This window comes from Rattus norvegicus, chromosome 9 (assembly GCF_021556685.1).
Source record: "Rattus norvegicus strain SHRSP/BbbUtx chromosome 9, alternate assembly SHRSP_T2T, whole genome shotgun sequence".
Classification (NCBI taxonomy): domain Eukaryota; kingdom Metazoa; phylum Chordata; class Mammalia; order Rodentia; family Muridae; genus Rattus; species Rattus norvegicus.
This window is the reverse complement of record NC_141542.1, coordinates 8,970,993-8,987,589: the sequence shown is the minus strand read 5'-3', so window position 1 is coordinate 8,987,589 and position 16,597 is coordinate 8,970,993. Positions and strand designations below refer to the sequence as shown.

The 16,597-nt window shown below is 46.3% G+C and overlaps 1 protein-coding gene across 15 annotated transcripts in view; it reads left to right on the top strand.

Annotated features, from left to right (window-relative positions):
* The window catches only part of Tbc1d5 (TBC1 domain family, member 5), a 529,632-nt gene extending 515,189 nt beyond the window's left edge, over nucleotides 1-14,443 (top strand). For 8 of the 15 annotated variants that reach the window (XM_087567202.1, XM_087567207.1, XM_087567204.1 and 5 more), the window contains one exon: nucleotides 2,518-5,472. In XM_087567202.1, coding sequence (XP_087423328.1) covers nucleotides 2,518-2,811 — 294 coding nt within the window. In that variant the 3' untranslated portion in view covers nucleotides 2,812-5,472. 15 annotated transcript variants of the gene reach the window in all.
* The last annotated feature ends 2,154 nt before the right edge of the window (nucleotides 14,444-16,597 follow it).

Below are 16,597 nucleotides of genomic sequence, written 5' to 3'. Positions count from 1 at the left end.
ACTGTGCCACTTCCTTGCCAGGCCTCTCCTGACAGTATGCCCTGGCCTGTACCACTCTCACCAATGGATCACAAGTGATTCTTTTGAAGGTAGTTTTATTTGCAGTGTATTCTGTGTATTCTTTACCTTTGCTCTCTAAGGCTGAGGTCCTTACCATATTCCATGAGTTTAATTATTTGAATCACTAAAAATTGCCCATACCACTGTTCCTAGCTGGCAAGCTTTTTCCTTGACTGTCTGTAAGCCACCCCTGTAAAGCAGTACATATTTGGAAGCCTGTCCTTATTTCCTGTGAGTGAAGAGTAAAATCTATTCTAGAACAGGCCAAGAATCAAAGGCAGCTGCAAAGTCTTTAGAGACAAGGCCAAGGCCGAGGTTCAACTGCAGAGGCAGCTGCACAGTTTCCTTTTATCTCAGTGTCTCCTCAGATGCCCTCTGTAGCTACTTTCTTAGAACATTTGCTGCCTAGAGCAGTCTGACAGTCCCCTTCCGTGTTTAATTTCTTACTGTTGACATAGAGACCTCTGTTCCCAGACTTGCATGATCAAGAAGACAATGTGGGTATCTGGATAGGCAGTTTTCCTTTTCCTAGGTCTAGTGCCCAACTCAGGTCTATTTCTTGAGTGCTTTGAGCTGAAGTTCTCAAGGGCAGGTGTTATTGGCTCAGGGGGCCTATGGGAAGAGACTGCTACAAAGCCAGCCTAGAGAGAACTCCTAACCATAGAACTGCTCCTGCCCACACACTGTGCTTCTTCAGCGCTCAGCAGGGGGCTCTGAAGAGGCCTTCTTGCATGAGGACACAAGTGCATCATGCACTAATATTTCCTAGGGCCCTGCATGCAGTATAACTGGGGTGCACGTCTATCAAGGTTTAAAGTCACATGGAGGACATCTAGCTCCTGGAACTGTACTATACCATCTGGCCGTTTGTCAGACAGTAGTGTACTGCGCAGGGTCTCAGAGCACTAGAGAGCTGCTATGGGGTGCTCACGTCAGTGCCTCCTGTAGTCAAGTTTCTGTTTCTGTTGTTTGATTAAGCACAATGTCCATCCTTGGGACACAGCATATAACTCTTTACAGAAACTGACCATCACTCTTCTTAGAGGACGGAGCATCTGCATTAACACACCAGCTGTGACCTTGTCTTCCCTGTCTGTCCAAATCAAATCATATATTTAGGTCTGGTAGACGTAAAGCGATAGCATTGGTCAACTGCCCCTTGAGCTTCATAAAAGCTTTGATTGCACTGTGCGCCCCATTGAAAGAAATGAGTCTCTGTTCCATGTAACTTACATATGTGAGGCTTTGTGGTTAACTAAGATTTGGGAATCTAAATAGAGTGGGGACCAGCCATGCCTAAAAGTCCTCACAGCTGCTTCTATGGTTAGGACTGCTGGCCTGGCACGTTGCCAGCATCTCGTTTGGTTAAGGCTTTGTCCCTGGGATATTACAAAGCTCAGATCAGTCTTGGACAGTAGTTTTTTTTTTCCCTTAGAGACCTTGATGCCATTTCAACCAAAACATTTAAAGCCTCTTAGACATTTTTATCTGAGTCCCCATAGTCAAGCTTGCAATTAGGATATTATTGTCTACAAATTGTGGCAAAGTTCTAATTCTCCTCAAGTCTTTGCCCAGTTTTTCCTCAAAAAATGGCAGTGGAATTTTTAAATCCTTTTGAAATCACTGGAAGGACTCACTTTTGGGAGATTGGGAACTACAGGGCAAGATTACAGCTCTGCTAACTAACTTTATTTTGCCAGACAGGGTCTCACTCTATAGGCCAAGCTACTCTCTAAGTGCTAGGATTAAAAGTGAGAGCCACCATTACCAGCTAACCCAAAATCTTTATGTCTGCCCACAGATAATTAGAGTCTGTCAGCTGGGACATAAAAGTCTACTTAAAGTTTTGTAAAGCAGAAAATAATTGTGGACTAAATCAGTGCGATGCGTTTCCCCACTGAACTATGTTTTCCTTGATTTTCCTATTTCTTTTTCTTGACTTACACTTTATCCCTGGTACCTACCAGTTTCCGCCATTGCTCCAGGAGACCCACACATGTGCACCCAAGATTCGATAGCCGTGAGATAGCACAGTCACTCCAGGTGTGGTAGCGCACACTAAAAAGCCTCTTTTGTGAGTCTGCACATACATAATACTGTAACCACAGAGCAGGAGGGGTGTGGGCCTCACCTGTCTCACAGATGTGAGATTTAAGCTTACAAGGGATTCTGGTAAGACCGGTACCAGGAATGGCACCTATGGCCTGGTGGCCAGCTCCTGGGCTGGCCCTCCTACAGCGGGGAAGCTGCCTTTCCTTGCAGCATCAAACAGGAACTTGGTTTTTGTCTCCTGGGAAGTGTTTGGTTTCAGAGGGGCTCACAAGGCCATACTAGCCCAGCACCACCGCCTCATGTCTGGGCTCCAGGCCTTGAAGCAGGACCACCCAGGCCTCCTCTGTTCAGTGCTGTCAGTCACTCCTGCAGTCACACTCTTTCTCCTCTGGTTTTACTTCACAGGCCTCTTCAGAGATGCCAGGGTGCACAGGTGGAGCGACCTCAGACGACTTCATTCTGGTTTCTAAAGAAGATGAGGGGCACCGTGCGAAGGAGGCCTTCTCAGGCCAGGCCCAGCCCCTGCTCACCCTCAGAAACACGTCTGGGAAAAGTCGAGTCCCAACCTGCTCCCCACTGGTGTTCTCAGACCCACTGATGGGCCCAGCCTCAGCCTCCTCCAGCAACCCTAGCTCCAGCCCAGATGATGACAGCAGCAAGGACTCTGGCTTCACCATCGTGAGCCCCTTGGACATCTGAACACAGGGACCCACTATCGGAGACCCTCCTGAACCAGTGTCTCTTTCTCAGCATGCTTTCACATTGGTTCAACACCCTGGAACTCTTTACAAAGAGGCAACTGTGCTTCTTCTAGTGCACTGTTTACCAAAATGCAGATCAAGTTTTCCAGGCCCTTAGCTGACCCTGTGACCTTGCTCCCATTAGAGCCATGTCAGGTCCCCTGCTCCATATCCACTGTCAGACACACCAGTCCACAACAGAGCCACATCTCTTCCATCCCCTCCCCAGAAGCTCTGCCAATTTACTCTCAGAAGGAGAAGTTGGTTATCAAACTGCAGCACAGGAACTTGTGCAAAACTCTGGCGGGCAGCCTCACTCCAGCCTTGGAGCCCAAACACAGACTAGCCACACAGGGAGCAGAGCAAGTGGCTCCCAGGGCTGGAGTCCGAGAACTGTAGGAGCAGGGTCTCAGATTAGGGCTCAGATTCTTGTCTGACACAAATGTATTTCTGGACCCTGTGCTACGTAAGCTTCAGCCACCACTGTTCCTCCTTGAACAACTATTTCTGCTTCTGGAGTCCCCACAGCCAGAGTGCAGTGGCTACACAGAGGAGAACCACATTCACACCACCCAGAGTCAGCACTGCACAGTCCCTTCCGTGGGAGCAGGCTTCCTGTAGAACATTCCACGTGCCACTAGGATGCAGGGCTCCTACTCAAGCCTCTCCATTAGAGCTCAGCGGTAAACTCTATCCAGACACTGCAAGGACGGGCCTGCCTGCCTCAGGGCCCTGCCTGGGGTGGGTCTATTGGCCGAGTACAGAGCTGTATTGGACACAAAGCTAGGGACAGTGGAGATTTTGATAGAGGTAGCATCTGTTAGATGGTCCTCCTCAGAGAGCAGCTGAGCCCCTGTTAATAGGATTGTAACTCTGTACAGACAGAAATGCTAATGTCACGATACTCCCCATCTTAGAAAAGGAGATGTTCCAGTCAGCTCTGCCAGCCTGCCCTGAACTGTACTGGATAGCAGGGCTGATGACTCGCTCACATGGGAGCAAGGCTCAGTCGGGGCCTCATGAATTCTGCCCCCTGCCTCTGACCAGTCCTCTCAGCATTCTGAGGAGCCTGCTGGCACACGGCCCTCGAAGATGCTCTGTAAGACCCAGGGCCACCATATAACAGGCCCCCAGCCGCTGAGGGAAGACTGTCGGCAGCCACTCCACTTGAAGGCTTGACTTAAGGTGTCAGTCAGTACCTTAGACCCAGGGCAGGAAGTATTGACTCATCCCTCCAGGTCTGGACAGTGCTGCCCTGACTGTCACAGCTGAGGCCCTGTTTCGTCATTTCCTTTGCTTTGAGAGTAAGGGCCATAGATGACTGTCACGGGCTCCCCACCAGGCCAAGAAGGTGGTCTGTGGCTCCTGCCATTTGAATGGGCATTTCAGAGTCCCTCGACCTACCTGCCCTGCCCATGCCCATGATGTGCCCCCCATCCTGTGCTTGTGTGGGTGCCACATGAGAACCCCCAGGTCCACACTGAGATGTCTCTATGGTCCCTAGTCAGGCCCCTCTCTCCTGGGAAGATCCAGGGTTGGAGAGCTCTCTGGTCTAACAGACTCCGCCCTTGGTTGATGAACATCGCTTCCTTTTGTCCTGCATTGCTGGTGTGGACTGCGTTCCTCCGCTGTCCTATCAGGTACTTCTAATTGTACATTTCAAAGTCCTGGATATATGGAACTTTTTTCTTTAACCACATGGTAATCATCAGTTTTAATCTCTCACATTTTGATTATAGCAGCTAAATACAGTTTTCTATATGCCAAGCTTAGATTAAGCCCCACTGTCATCTGCTTTTTTTACACACGTCTGTGTTTCATACAGTCCTCTTTTTATCAGAGCGGGCAGTAAGAGGTAAAGCACATCTGTGCTACAGAGGGTCACAGACTTGCCTTGTCTCCCAGTTGTGCCTCCGTTCGCTTCAAGGGGCCTTCCTGGCTTAGTTTGTCAAGATGGCCTGCTGTTCTGCACTAACTGCAACTTGAAGTGATCACACTGCTGACCAGCGTAACTCTTGAGGGCAGCCGCCTCCCTGGATGGAGCCTGCTTCTGGTAGGGATGCCTCTCCTCCGCACAGGTGTTCTCCCTGCTGGACGAGCTTGCCCGCCATGCCTTTGGTGTTGGAAAAACTGAATAAATGCAAAACCTCCAGCTTAACCTGCTGGTCAATACGGATTGCTTTTGGCTAAAAGTTCTGCCAGTGGCCACTAAGGGACAAAGTGTGGAACACCTGTGGCCCTGCATCAGCCAATGCCATCTCTCTCCCCCGGGAACACAGTCCTGGCCTCGCATTTACCCACAGCAGGGATTTCTGGGAAATGGGGAGGGAGGCCACGTGCACGGAGAGCTGTGGGGCAGACTCCACACAGGTCACTTGGCCTCCTGCATGTTAAGCTGAAAACTGTTTTCTGTCTTGTTGAAAAGAGCTGTCATTCAGTAGCCAAACTGGTGTAGATGTCGTCCTTCAGTTCATGAGGCTCAGCTCACCTAGTCAATGTCCCAGCAGTGACAACAATGTCCTCATGGGCCTTCATGCGGGGACTCACACTGATGGAGGAAAGACTCCTCCTTTGGCAGGGTGGCCCCGTCTGATGTGTACTAATAAAGGACTGATGAGAACTGGGGTATCCACTTCTTCCAGTCACCCAGCTCTGGGGTCAGGCGAGCATGGAGGTGCCTGGCCAGCAGGGCTGGTGTTGGCCGTGCCTCAGCCTCACCTGCATTTCTTTCCTTTGCATATGGGCAGCCTTCATAGCCTCCTGAGATTGCTTCCTAACCACCAAGACAACAACAATGCTGCTCCCACTTGTCATCCCAGCGAGGGTTACACAGGTTAAGACATGTATTTAAGAGTGAGCCTCCAGGGGTTGGGGATTTATTTAGCTCAGTGGTAGAGCGCTTGCCTAGCAAGCGCAAGGCCCTGGGTTCGGTCCCCAGCTCCGAAAAAAAAGAAAAAAAAAAAGTGAGCCTCCATTTCAGGAGTGATTGTGGGTCTGGAGGAAGGAGTCCCACCACGTACACTGGCATGTGGACCACAGAGGCCTCCTGATGTGGGGCCACAGCCTGCAGCTGGCCCTTCCCTCCCTAAGCCAGTCCCCTGCAACATACACTTTGCGGCAGGATCAGGAGAATCGAGGTGGTCAGAGCACTGCGCACCTAGAGTGACACAAAGGGTGGATGGAGAGTGCAGAAGGGCACTTGTGCCTCACATGAAGCCACTTAACATGTACATGTCAGGGCCCCAGCCTAGCCAGCCAGTGGACACAGCATGTCTCAGCAGCCACAGCCACCCCTAGGGTACAGGGACCAGCTCACTTGTCCCCAGCTGACTAGTGTTCCAGGAATTTCTTCCTACCCAGCTCAGCTCTACCTGAGGATGCTCAGAGGATCTGGGGTTTGAACCTCACTTCTACCTCGGGGACATCCTAGGCTAGGGCTAGCTGTTTCCCTGAGTTTCCTGTCAGGCTGGGCTCCTGTTGCAAGTCCCCCCCCCCCCCCCCCCCGTTGAACTTACTCTTGCAGCGCCACTCTTGCAGCGCCATCCTTCCTACTTCCAAGCTAAAGGCTGAGCCTGGCTTGAAGGGAGAAACAGCCTAAGTGCCAGGCTAGGTGGCCGTCAGGCAAGACAGGACTGCCCTGTTCAAAACGCAGGAGCAATTACACAGGGCCCAACCAAAGCCAAGACGGCCTCTCTACATGTTTTTTAATCCAGGTCTACCCAGTTACAAACTGGCCTCTGTGACTGATGCCCTGTTGAAGTGGCTTCTAGCACTCCAAAGTAGAACACTGAAGTTTGCATCTGCCAGCCACCATACTCCTAAGCATCTATGCCATTGGGCACTTCTGAACTCTGAGCACATCTGTGGTAACGACAGAAGTCATCCCAATGTAGAGGACCCCTTCCACAGCTGCCCATTTGTGTCTACAGAGATACAGATTGCTGGGCACCCGTGAAGAATGAGTGCTCAAGGCACACCATGGCCCCTTAAATCCCAGAAAGGGTAGGAGGGACATGTCTGTGCAGGAAAGGCACACATACACAAGGGCAGCCCAGATGAAGGCCTCCTTCCTGCCTAAGAGGAGAAACAGAGTCTGGAGTCAGCCACGTGCCCCATGTGGTGAGCGGTGGGCACACCTACTTCATGCTCAGGAAATGCTGGGCACTGGTTTCATGGCAGTTTTGTTAGTTGTATCCCACAGACACTTGCTGTAGGGGGTGGCCCCTCACCAAGGACTGACCATTCGGTGACAGCCAGTGGATCACACTCAGACCACAAGGGTCATGGGAACCCAGTGTCAAGATTCTGGCTGTGGTTAAGGAAACTGAGGGAAATGGAGCAGCAATGAAGCTGCCATCTTCCTGTGAAAGAATTTCAGTTAGAACCACCATGCAAAGATATGATCATTCACCAACCTTCCCACAGCATCCTTGACCCTCAACATGGCATAGCCACCTGCTGCCTCCTTGTCCCCTCCCTTGGTCCACAGCCACTCAGCCCCGTCCTCACTTTAATTCATTAGAAATAAGGACTAATTGTCCTTATCCGTCTGCTTGGTGTGGCCAGTGAGTATCCCCCAAGTCTTCAGCTCACCCTCCAATAGAAACAGAAGCCACCTCTTCATCCCGTAGAGTTACATTCCTACTCCAGCCTACCTCACACCAAAGCCATACCCATCCCACTTCCTCTTCTTGAACCCTGCTCCCCAGCCTCCCCTGCAGAAGTGCCAACCCACATTGCATCCTGAGATCTTACTGTTCGGTTTCTCTTTGCCTGTGCTACCGTTCACCCTGAGTGACCCAAGTCCTGACTGAATGTACTGCCGACATAGACATTGCCAGGTTGAGAACTCCAAGACCTCAGCCGATCCAGGTGGCAAAGACTTACCTGGGTGAAGCACTGAGGAAGAGCAAAGCCTTCTTCCTGAGTCCAAGTATCAGTGGTTATGGCTGACTGGCAAAGATGTTTACAGCCTGAGCCTGCCTCCAGAGACCTGCTTCAGGGACCAGACAACCCCTCCCTCTGTCTGCCTAATGAACAGTTTGTTGGTGGGGCGGTAGCTGACTTCCAGCTGTACTGTGTGGGTGCCGGTGTGTCCTGTTCCCTTGCTTCTCCTAGAGTCCAGGATCCAGACACTAGAGCATAGCACACAACCGAGCCTTTTACATCACAAGCAGACTGACCGTGGAAGTGGACTTAAGTTTGGGGGATGGGTAATTATGCAGTAGCGGGTGTATTTCTCCCATGTCCAAATTAGTGGTACTTCTCTCTGAGCTGTCTTGAGAAGCCTTGCGCAGGCTTCCCCTGCTGCTCCTGTGTCTGTTCACAACAGAGTCAGCGGTCACCATGTCCTCCCTGGAGACAGAGCCATACTTCAGCTACTACTGTTCATTGAGGACCCGGCATATGTCAAACCCTGCCCAGAGCTGAAGACTCACTGTGAAAAGATGGGTCTCCAGCTTTTGGGAACTTACAGTCTAGCCAGAGAAATGTAGGGCTCAGCAGATGAGCAAGCCGGGCACAGGCAGCAATAGTGGGGTAGAAAGGCGACTACCACTTTGCTCCAGCCTGGAATGGAACCTAATGTTGGGTCTGTCAAGCCTGCCTGCCTCAGTCACCCTGGAGATGTCTCTCTCCCAGTGAAGAGGGACACTGTGGCGGTAGCTCTGAAGCCCATTTCCCCAAATCTGACAGGCGGGGGTGCTTGGCTCCCTGCGACAACACTGTATGTGGTTATAGCTGGTTGTCACCCACATAACTCGCAGGCAGGTATTGTATGGCTGTCTTGGACACTGCCCAGCCCTGAGGCCCACCTCTGACCAAGGAAGCCTGGGGTAGGTTCTGGACTCCAGGTTTTGCATAGCAGCAGCAGCAGCCTCTGGGGCGGCTTCAACAGCAGACCCACTCCGGTCCTGACCCTCTGGCTGGTCCCCTAAAGAAGGAAAGTGCACTAGAGAGAGGGCTCAGTGGTTAAGAGCACTGGCTTTTCTTCCAGAAACCCAGCACCCACATGGCAGCTCACAAGTGTCTGTAACTCCAGTCCCAGGGGATCTGACACCCCCACACAGGCATACATGTTGGCAAAACACCAATGCACATGAAGTATAAATAAAACTTTTTTAAAAAATTAAAGGCTTAGGAAGGAAAGTTCTAGGCTAGCAAATGTGTGAGGCCTAGAGCTGTGACGGTGAGAGCAAGGCTGCTGCTGACTTCTCAGAATCCTGTTTCTCAGAGATTCAAAGAAAGCCTGTGGCAGGCACTGCAGAGAGGCTAACCACAAGGTCACCTAGAGGTGGCCAAGCAACAGCCAGCATTGTGCTCCCTGAGCTGCTCTGGGAACTGAGCCATACAGAGCCACCCCACCTTGGGGTTTAGTCAGCCAGGAAACAGTGGCCTCCTCCCACCCATCATGAAAGTAAGGAGGTCGTCTCCCTCATTCTAAGGTGACCGTGACGCAATTTAGATTCCCTTTCTATATGCATACATGTGAGGAAGCTTTTACAGTAGTAAGTTTCCATGTGGCTTTGTTGTCCCTCCCTCTCCCTCCTTTACCCTGTCCCCTCTATTTAACCCTGCCTTATAGCCTTGTGGGGTTGTTGTTGTTGTTGTTTTATTGGTGGTAGTGGTGGTGTTTTGTTTTGTTGTTGTTTTGTTTTTGCTGTGAAGAGACATCATGACCAAGGCAACTCTTATAAAAGAAAACATTGGGGCTGGCTTACGGTTTCAGAGGTTCAGTCCACTGTCATCATGGCAGGAAACATGGAGGCATAGAGTTGGAGAAGGAGCTGAGAGTTCTACATCTTGATCCACATGCACAAAAGGAGACTGTATCAATGAGTCTGAGCATGTGTAACCTCAAAGCCTGCCCCCACAGTGACACACTTCCCCCAGCAAAGCCATTCCCCACAGACCAAGCATTCGCACGCATGAGTCTAGGGGGGCATACTTTCCTGTTTTCCTGCTTGCACCATCTCTGAGCTCCTTCCCTCCCACCCTCCTTTGCTCGTCTCTGCCATCTTTGCTGTTTGCTCTAGTACCTCACTCTGGTCACTGGACTCAGTCCCACAGAGATCTGAATGGTTTTGGGCACAGATAATATTAGACAAAACAATACTGTTTCATTCTAGAAAACACCTGGCTCTGGAGTTGAGTTAAGGCCCTTTCTCTCCAGACTAGAGCAAACTTATTTAAAAGTTTTCCTCAAAGTCTCTGTCCTGGATCAGGCAGGCTGCCTGACTCTGACAGGAAGAAGGGAAGCAAACCAGGAAAAGGCACCATGAGCTTTAGAGCAGCTAGAAGTGAACTAACCCCAATAGGGACTGCGGCTGCTTGGCTCTTACTCCTCTTGCTTCACTCAACTCTGAACATTCCCCTCTTGTACCTCTAAAACATTTTCTAAAATAAAAGCTTTATGTCACAATGTGTATCTCAGGATTTGTAAGTTCACTGGTTGTAGTTTTAAAACTTCTTTAGAATCTGTAACAAAAAGTTAGCTAAAACTATAAAAATTAATTGTGTGTGTGTGTGTGTGTGTGTGTGTGTGTGTGTGTGTGTGTGTGTAATCTTAGTTTGCTACTGCATATTTGTATATGTATTTTGGATTAACTATTGTTTAGGAAAAATGGATATTTTTAAAAGAAAAAAAAATGGGTATATGCCTGACGGGCTTACCTTGGAGTGCTTGCAGCCATCTTTACTGAGGTTAGAGATATACTTACTATGTAACTCCATCTTGAGTAAGATGACCTCGTGGTATAAACCAACTAAGGCAGCATCTACAATAATACTGAGCCTCCGCTGTTTATGTCTTCTAAGGAGACAACAGCAAGTCTCCAAGATATTTTGGATTCAGACAAGACTTTTGTATAATGACTTTTATCCCTAGAATAAAAGTTTTAGATAATGAACAACATATATTTGGTGAATAAAATATGTTTGATTAAGATTCATGAGCTCCTAAGGTTATAATGGTCTACTCAGATTACAGAAACGGACTGAGAGACACATGTTTAACCCCGTTGCTAGCTGTGCTCAACACCAGGCCTCTAAAATTTTTTAGATAAAGAATGACATATGTTTGATGGATATGGTTTTTTTTTATGGATAATGTTTTTATACACAAGGTTTTATAGATAAGGTTTAATTCCTAAGGACTATTGAGGCTAACAGAGGCGCAATTGAAGGTATGTGTCTTGTCCTTTGTCTTTCATAGCTTTATTAAGCTTTAGCAATTTGGATATACTTAACTGCAACATTCTGTAGAGTTACATGAGGATCAGGAAAGCAAGGATCCCAGTCTCTCTGTGGAATAGATCTGTGGTTTAGAGTTATGTTTTATGCTGAAGGATCCTCAATTAAAATTTCTACTCAAAATTTTGAGGCTCAGACGTAACAGGGATAAAACTAAATGAAATCCTAATTTTATAAAACCTACTGACTTGTAAAATGTTAAACATAATTAAGACAAGCAAGTTAATGGTCTTATAAGTAATCGAATTCTTTCACATGCTCAGAATCATGCTTGTAGTTATCCTAAGTACAAATGTAATTCATTTACAGAGACAAGCTTTAGTCTTCTGTATATGCTATCATATATGCTACCAAGGTTCCTGAAGAATGTAACTAAAAACAAAAAAAGTTTGTTTGGAATCAGATATACAAAGCAGATTAGATGATGACCTTCAAACCTCTCAGTGATATGCTAAGTGTGGCCTTTGACAGCAGCAGCTAAAGCTATCTCCAGAGAAGACTCCACCTGGAAATGCTAGCACTGAACAAAGAGCTGCCCCATACCTTGTCTGCCACCAGGGCTTTCCCCAAAACTATGGACACTTTTGAGTTAACTGACCTACTCTGCCTTATCAAACTAGGTCAGTTTTCCTGAGTCCCTCCACCACAGAAAAATCTCTCAGACCTTTTGGGTCTGGCAGCTGAAGAGTTAATGCTGCCCTGTATGTCAGCCAAAGACTTAAATGCTGCCCCAAGTGAAGCCAAAGACTGAAGATCTCTACCCCAGCGAGGCCATAGAGATTGCCGTAGAAGAGCCAGGATCGCTGTCCAGACAGAGTGTAAGTGTCATTTTAATTCGTACAGAGGCTATTTTAATTACACTTGCTGCTCAGAGGTACCCTTCTCAGATCTCTAATGGTGTTGGCTAACTATAGCTTTATCGGTTTAGCAGCAGCAAGCAAACAGCTCCTCCCCAAGCCTACAGCTGCCTGGTCAGTCCATTTCATATGTAAAAATTAGGTCTTTTTCTAGAGCCACTAGATCTTCTACTGAGAAAGGCAGACTCAATGGTTTCACACAGAGATAAACTTAAAAACAGGTTTCATTGAAAAAACAAACTCAAGCTATCAAAGTACTGTTATAACAAAAAGGTTATTTTTTTACTATTCCTTTATTAAAAGAATTGCTTTTCAGTCACTGCTCTCAGTAATCAACTAGCTTTGAAGCTCCATGGTGGGGACTGGATATTGATTGATATTGGTTGTAGGTGCCACTGAACCGAGAGAAGCTCGCCAAGATGCTAAGCCTTCATTTCCCCCAAGGAATAGAGGGGGTCAGCCTTCTTCGAAAAGATTGACCTCCCCCCCCCCAACTAGCTCACTCCAGTTACTTTATTCAATCGACACACAAGATTAATTGGGGCTGGGAACAGTTCCAACTGCCAAAGTTATCTTGCCCTTGCTGCAGACAACCCACACAGATCTCAGTCCCTTGGACCATGGCTAGCTATAATCAAAAGTAAGAACTCCAGGCTTGCCAGGATCTGTGCAGCTGTAAGCTCTAGCATAGCACCTAGTGCAACTTTCCAGGAAGACAACATTTCTTATAGGTTCAAACAGTCTCAAAACAATTTCTCAGCCTCCACTGATTAACCCAAATATAGCAAAGGCTTTGTTGGTACATTTCACTCAAATCCAGACATAATGGCTTTACTATACATATCACTATACACCTATGTCCTGTGGTAAATAATTAGATTGGGGTAAAAAGGGTTTAAAGTTTATGTATGTAAGGTAATAATTTAAGGTGTGTAAATGCATGTAAAGAACTAAGTTGTGAGGGTCTAATAAAATGATTTGAGGAATGTAAGTGCAAGTTGTAAAGATCTAAGGAGGTGATTTACATTAAAAAATGAGGGTTAAAGATGATTTATGATGTTAAGACTTCGAAAGTTCAGAAAGTGAACATTAATTAATGGAGTTAATTAATGAAAATTAATGAGAATTATTAACGAGTAGCCAAGAAGCTATTAATATAATCTTTGGTAAAGCATTGGCTAATATTAATATAGTCAGTCTTCAACTTTTAAAATTCCTTTGGTTGTTTTCTAAATGTGTTAAGCCTCTGACTTGTAAAAAAAAAAAAAAAAGAAGACTCCACCATTTTGGACCAAATTTGAAGTAAGCTTTAGTAAATATTGACCAAGAGATGGACTTTGGTCAGGACCATTTCCCAGAACTTCCCAACTGAGAATGGCTTCGAGCCAAGTGTTGCAGGGACTTATATAGACACTGTATTTTCCCATAAGGCTTTGTTATTCCCCAAGAACTACAATTCCCAGCATTCCTGGAAGTTACTTGGTTGGTTCCTGGTTGGTTACTTGTTGGTTGGTAACTTACAGGTTAATTTTGGACATTACAAATATAGACTTAAAATTGCTTCTCATTATATTGAATACATCCCCGTCCAATCTATATTCAACCAGTCCTTTGGACAGAAGAAAGAAGTTCATGCTTTTAACCCAGAACCATCTTTTTGGGTCCTCAAGCTTTAGCTATGGTCAAGGCCTGATTCTACTCCAGCTATTTGCAGACATTGCTTTTGCCACAATGAGAACTTCAGATTATTTAATCTGTATTTCAGAGAGATACAGATTAAAGACAGGGCTCATGCTAATGTAACTAAAGCTTTCAACTCTTTTTTGCAAACTTTTTAAAAATTCATATACATTTGAGAGTCATGACTTATATCTACCTCTCACAGGGCAAACAGACCCCAGATAAACACCCCTGCGAGTCAGCAGCTTAAACCTTCTCACCTACTGTCTATCCCTGGTCTTGCGACTCATTTTACCACCACCCCAATTACCAGGACCACAGATCTAGAAAGTTCAAGTATGCCCAAGATAAAGAGTCTATCCTAAGCTCTGTGATTTTTCTTTCTGTCCCTAGTCTATACGTGTCCCCACAGATTTTCACTCTACTTACAGATACCATCCAGGGATCAACTGCAGCCTGCAAACTGCTCTAACGTGACCTACAACATTGTCCTGCAGAACCAGTGAGCCCTGGACTTGCTGAGAGGCAGATGTAAACCAGGACATCTTGTCGGGGACCGGACTGCCGGACTAAGCAAAGCTAGTGCCCTGCCCTGAGCAGATTCCTGAGAAGGGCTTGACCTTTTCAAAGAAAGAACATGTCCCCAAGACTGCTGCCTCTTTGTCTAAGGAGGATATCTTGCAATTTAATGATTCACCTTATGTCCTTGGGCACTTCCCAGTACTCCCCCTGCCCTAAGCTTCGATTCCTGCTTCAGAGTTTAAATGCTGTACATTCCTCTCAATAAACAGACCTTGACAAGGACACTGCTTGGACTCGCTCCTCTTCCTTGCCCGTTCTCCCGCAGGTATGGGTCCCCCTCGACTCCCACAAATAACTGGGTCCCCGCTGGCGGGGGCAACATTTGAGTGGAAGAAAGCATCAAAAATATATATGAGTTGCTCAAGACGCTACAGCCTCCAGGGGCTGTCTCTTTTGCAGAACTCTCTCATTTTGGTCTACCTTGGTCTTATGGCTTGTACATCTCCTTGGCGCACTGATCTCTACATTCTTTGTAATAATGATCATCCCCTGTTATTTCAGGCAAAAAAAATTATCAAAATTATCCAATGGTCAGTAAAACAGATGCTTATGACAAAATTTCCTCAGGTCTCTTCCATCACTGACTTGAGCTCCAACTTTGGACCAGCATTCTAAACTTCTCCAAAGTGTCCAGCCCTTCACTAGCTCAAGGTGGTCCTGCAGAACCTGGGCAGAAAACCAGATATCTTCTGCCATGGCCTGACTCCCTTCCCCATTCCCTGCCTTTGACTAGCATTCCATCCTTCCTGGGCCCTGACAAAAGTGTTCTAGTTACAGCTGAGAAGCAGTGACAGAGATTACGTCACCTTCCATCGTCACCAAAGATCGGTTTGCCAGAGACTTTGAAGCATTCGGCCCCATACAAAGTGTCTCTATCATACTCCTCCACTCAGGACCCAAGGGTCCATACAGAAGTCTATCATACTCCTCCACTCAGGACCCAAGGGTCCATACAGAAGACAAGTCAGACAGATTGTAAGAGCCACAGATGGCGGATGACTCCAAGAAAACTGTTTTCATGCTGCAGGAGATTTGATCACGCAATGAACCCCAAGATTGTGTTATTTACTGAAAAAATCTGTTTCTAGTGGTAGTGTGGCTCAGCTCTAGCACACATTTTTAATCCAAGATGTTCCTGCTTGGAAATTGTAAACAGGGTTACAATATTGTAACAGGCACAACCATACAGAGAAATCACACTAGCTGTGAAAAAGTGAAAAGCCATCATGTTTGGGAAGTCATCAAGGAGAGAGTTAAGGATGGAAATATAAGGTGTTAGGACCCTGCATAGTGCTACTTTAGGTGGATTGAAACAAAATGCAGAAAATGAAAAGATAAATGACTTAGTTGAGATGATTGGCATAATATTGATTTAATTACTATCAGTCTGGTAACTCATATTTTATCCTTAATAACCATAGTTGTTTTCTTGTGTGTGTGCCAAATATAAAAAGTGGATTGATAGGATACAAGTCTTAGAACAACTTATAAATGAAGAAGAGAAAAACCTACTGAGCTACCACATAGGGAAACTGAGGAGGGTGACCCAAGATTGTTAGAAAACCAATATTAATTGATCCAGCTACTATACAAGAACTACCACTAGATGATAGGCACCCCCAAGGCTATGAGGAAGATAATTGGAATCCTATAGCCATGTTAGACTTCAGGAGATTCAAGGAATCAATCATTTCATATGGTGTGCATTCACCCTATGTGAAGCAAATATTAACTTCATGAACAGAATTATCCCCCAAGATTGGAAAGATTTGGCAATAGCAATATTGGAAGCTGGTCCTTAGTTACAATGGCAAACATGGTGAAAAGAGGAAGCTAGGGCCATAGAACAGCGACATAAGACTAGAGGTGTTAATATTTCCCAAGTTCAGTTGCTAGGTGAAAGTCAATATTCTGAGCTACAAAGGAAGCTTTGAATTTGATAATCACACCTTGGTGCTATGTCATTTAGCAGCTTTAAATGCTTGGGACAAGTTTGAAGAATCAGGAAAGAGGTCAGAGTCACTTATTAAAATTATACAAGACCCAAAAGAAACCTTCACAGTTTTGTTTTGTTTTGTTTTTTCGCAAAATTGCTTATGAAAAAAATCCAAAGAGGAGATTCTGTTAGTTATCTAGGATATAAGATAGGGTTACAGAAAATCCAATCACAGAAAGTACAAATCAGGAAAGATCAATTACAAACTCTTAAAGATTTTCACAAATAAAAAATTGCTAAGAGATATTAACTAGCTATGGCCCACAATTGGTTTAACTACTCAAGAGCTAAGTAATTTATTTCAAATCTTACAAGGTGATAAGGACTTAAATAGTCCAAAAAAAATTATCAGTTGAGGAGAGAAGTGACTCTGGTAGAAA